The 5,000-nt window shown below is 28.4% G+C and overlaps 1 protein-coding gene across 1 annotated transcript in view; it reads right to left on the reverse strand.

The window, feature by feature from the left end:
- LOC143041793 (uncharacterized) overlaps positions 1–5,000 on the reverse strand; it is a gene marked incomplete at its 5' end in the record, with an annotated part of 151,952 nt that overhangs the window by 14,694 nt on the left and 132,258 nt on the right. Inside the window, one exon of the mRNA XM_076213851.1 lies at positions 1–141. This exon is cut by the window's left edge and continues 12 nt beyond it. Within this exon, the coding sequence (XP_076069966.1) occupies positions 1–141 (141 nt within the window). The remainder of the gene's footprint in view (positions 142–5,000) is intronic.

Consider the following 5,000-nt stretch of genomic DNA (forward strand, 5'->3'; position numbering starts at 1 on the left):
ACGATGTTGTAGGCACGTTGTTGGACTTGTTCGAAGACCTGCGGGGGGAATCTGGAAACTTGCTCGTCGGTCTCTCTGTGGTTGTGGTTGTGGTCGTGGTTGTAGTCGTCGTGGTTGTGGTCGTAGTTATGATAGGAATATCTGTTGACATAGAGAAAGGATGGGTTGTTAATGATGGATTAGTCGTTTGGTATCACGGAGGGTATTCTGAATCATAGCAGAGATATGATAAATTAAAATTAAAAACTTATGTATGTATACACACATACATACATACACACACACACACACACACACACACACACACACACACACACACACACACACACACACACACACACACACACACACACACACACACACACACACACACACACACACACACATATATATATAAATATATATATATATATATATATATATATATATATATGCATTTGTACAAGACTGAGTTTGTTCCAGTGAGCAGATATACATTTTTATTAACACCTGTCATGTGCTAGCCCAGGTTCGAGTCCTTTGCCGTACCACGTTTCAATTTCTGCATGTTGGCCTCCTCGAGTCTCTCGATGTTGATGGCTTAGAATCAAAGTGTATTGTGGTTGATAATATATATATATATATATATATATGTATATACATATGTATAAATATATATATATATTCATACATATACATACAAATGTATATTCATGTGTCTCTGCAGAACCATACATAAAAACTTGTGATATTTGATCGAGAAACCATTGCCATCGAGTGTTACATCAGAAACTCGAACAAAATTCTCTCTTTGCAACAGAGACACTTGACCTGTTTGTATCGTTTTTTATTAATCATCTTATTATTTTCTTTTTCTATTTTTCATTTTTTCGTTATTATTTTGTTTGCAATTCCATTTATTTGAGATACATTCAAGAGATATTACATAATTTTATTTTTACTTTCTATTCTGTTCCATTGCAGACATGTTATAATATATTAGTATGTTATCATATTATAATATACCATATTTTTCAAGCCTCACTTGAAAGCATTTATTCATTTATTACATTTTTTCTGATAAAGTTAGATTACGTTAATTGCTATGTTATAAACAAAAGCTTTTTTTCTTTTAGTAAAAACTTTTTTATTTGTTTCTTATTATCTCTTTATTTTGTTAATATGTTTATTTTTATCATATTATTTAATTTTTATTCTATGCTTGTTGTTATTGTTCCCGTTTTTCTTGACTTTAAATCCAGAAAACAATACATCAGCTCATGAAACAAAGCTAACAGAGCATTAAGTTTCATTGCTAGTACGGTTACGAATGGAAGTACATACATACATACATATACCAAGGCTTTTTCCCCCTTACCAGGGAGGTAGCCAAAAAGGACAAGGCATAAAATCATTCCCACCCATTCCATCCCCGAAAACACTCCACACCCCTCCACCCTCCCTCCCATCTTAGCACCTCCTAGATGACGGGTTATCCCTGCACCCTGTCCACTGCCCCGGGTCAGAAGCAGTGTCGCAGGACACAGCACATCCACAGCAAGGCCGCTTCATTAAATCGGCGACCCCCCCCCTCTCCGTGCATGGGTAATTTTCAGATACTATCTGGGGTTAGTTAGACCCTTCCTTGACTATGCGGTACATTTTTGGTCTCCGTACTATAGAATGGACACAAAATTACTAGAATTAGTATTAAGAAGAGTGACCAAAATGATACATGGGCTCAGAAATTTACCTTACGAGGAGAGGCTTAAGCACCTTAACCTACACTCTCTGGGAAGACGCTGAGTTCGGGGTGATCTAATAGAGGTGTTCAAGTGGATTGAAGACTTTAATAAGGGTGACGCAAACAAGGTCATCATATTAATACAGTAGTGCAGGACTTGCAGTAATGGATTTAAATTTAAGAAGGAAAGAGGCAAAAACTGGTTTACTGATACGGTGGGCAACGAATGGAACAGACTTAACAATCATGTAGTAAACGCTGAAACTATCGATTGTTTTAAGAAACGGTTAGACAACTTTATGAATGGGGATGACAGGTGGTAATGGAAAAAGAACTGCCTAGTGTAGGCCTTATGGTCTCTTGCAGTCTCCTTCATTCTTATTCTCTTATGTTCCTACTTGTATGTTATTATTTCATTATTTTGCTATTTGATTTGCTTAATTTTCTATTTCATCTTATTGTATTTCTGTTTCATTAGTTATCATTTTATCATTTTTATGATCTTATTATTATAAATAGTTTATAATATTTTATTTATTTCTATTATTTAATTTTGTTTTCTTTTTCATTATTTTACTATTCATTTATCTATTTTTATTTTTGCTTTACAATATTCATTTTCATTTCATGGCAGTTGTTAACATAATCCATCAATACAATTAATAAGTAACTTATTATATAATTAATATTTATATTTTATCATTATAATTTATTATCTTTTTAACCAATTCACCCCAGGGCTGTAATTATTCACATACACACACACACACACACACATATATATATATATATATATATATATATATATATATATATATATATATATATATATATATATATATATATATAGATCATGATGTATCATAATATATTACGAAGTCTTGAAATAGATTACGATGCAGAATAAATGAAAAAAATAATACAATAAATAACATATTTTTTCCACCTTAGCTGGCCAAGCGGATTAGAGCGTCACAACTTTCGGCGGAGGTTGAGGCGACGGTAATTCGAACATTGTCACCAGCGAGTTGGACCAAGGGTATGGTTAATTAAATTCCACAATACAAAGTCCTCTGTAAAGGGCAGCGATATATATAAATATATATACATATATATATATATATATATATATATATATATATATATATATATATATATATTATATATATGTTACTTTCTCATTTTCAATTGCAACTTTATTTCATAACTTTTAGTATACATGGACTAGGGAAAACATAGGTCTGATAGATCTATTTCGGAAAGTTTCCGTGCTGGAGATCTGGATAGGAGTTATTTCAGTGATATATTACCCTTTTCCTCTCTTTCATTAACTCAAGCCCTCCAGTCGTTTACCCTCTTTCGTCAACCGTATGCTCTAATGTCCTCTGTCATAAGAACTGTTTTCCAATGGCTTTGGGTTTCCGGATCAACCTTCTTCAAACTACGGGTCACAAGATATCTATTCAATTTCATGTTTGACGATGATAAATGTATTTAGATCTTTATAACCAGTGCTTCTATCCTTAAGGAAGAAGTGGAATTATGTGGAGAAATTTGAAAAGAGTGGAATAGCTAATGTTAAAGATTGTTCTTATTCTAATTATTTATCTATTTATCTATTTATTTGATCTATTTATGTGGTTATCTATTCATCTATCTACATATTAATTAGTTAATTCATTAATTTACTTGTTTATTTATTTATTCAATTGTTCATCTAGCTATTTGTATACCTATTTATTCATCTCTTTATTTATTTGTTCATTTGTTGATAAATCTATTTACCAATCTACTTATCTATTTATTCATTATTTGATTTGGTTATTTATTTATTTGTTTATTAATTTACTTATTTGTTTGTTTATTTTTTATTTGTTTATTTATGTTATATACTTATTATATATTCATTAATTTTTATTTATCTATTTAATAATTTTTCTATTAATTTATCTAACGATTTCCTCATTTATCTATCTATCTATATATTCGTCCATTCATTTATCTATTTATTTATTTATTTTATATGCTTATTTGCTTATATATGTATATATATATATATATGTATATATATATATATATATATATATATATATGTATAAATATATATATATATATATATATATATATATTTTTATCTTTCTATCTATTTACTTTTCTATTAATTTATCCAGTTCTTTATTTATCCATTCATTTATCTATTTATTTATTTTATATGCTTATTTGTTTATACATGTATATTAATTTTTTATTTATTTATATATTCACTTTTCTATTCATTTATCTAGTTCTTTATTTATGTACCTATGTATATATTTATTTATTAATTTATTTTCTCATTTATTTATTCATGCATCAGGACATGTTATAGGTACCAAAGTCTTGTCATGAAAGGGCATTGTTACCTATTGATTTTTTTTTTTATAATTTGATGTGAAGCAATTTGCTGTAATTATTCAGCCCGAGTCTTTTATTCACACCAATAAACGTTGTTTAATACCATTCGTAAATTGTTTTCAAACATCTTACAAAAGAGCTTTCAAACACTTTGTAAGTAGCGATTAAAGAACATAAGAATAAAGAAGAGTGTATGAGAACCATGAAGTGTACACTAGGTAGTTCCATGTCCATTACCACCTGTCACCCCCGTCCATAAAGTTGTCTAACCGTTTCTTAAAACGATCGATAGTTTCAGTGCTTGCTACATGGTTATTAAGTCCATTCCATTTGTTGACCACTCTATTAGTAAACCAATTCTTGCCTATTTCTTTCTTAAATCTAAAGAAAAAATCCTGGTTTGCAGTTACAAAATGTAACTATTTATGAATAAATAGAATTTACAAAGAGTTTGTTACTGAAAACGCGGAAAGATGAGGTCAATCTCAGGTTAAGTAAATCCTCTGGTAGGGTAGGTTGTGGTTGGATAGATATTGAAAAAATCTCCTAGCGACTCCCAAAATAATAATAAAAATAATAATAATAATAATAATAATAATAATAATAATAATAATAATAATAATAATAATAATAATAATAATAATAATAATAATAATAATAATAATAATAATAATAATAATAATAATAATAATAATAATAATAATAATAATAATAATGATAATAATAATAATAATAATGATAATGATAATAATAATGATAATGATAATAATAATAATAATAATAATAACTAATAATAATAATAATAATAATAATAATAATAATGATAATAGTAATAATAATAACAATGATAATAACAATGATAATAATGGTAATGATAATAGTA

Source organism: Oratosquilla oratoria, chromosome 3 (genome assembly GCF_046742065.1).
Source record: "Oratosquilla oratoria isolate Oo_2021 chromosome 3, ASM4674206v1, whole genome shotgun sequence".
NCBI classification, from domain to species: Eukaryota; Metazoa; Arthropoda; class Malacostraca; order Stomatopoda; family Squillidae; genus Oratosquilla; species Oratosquilla oratoria.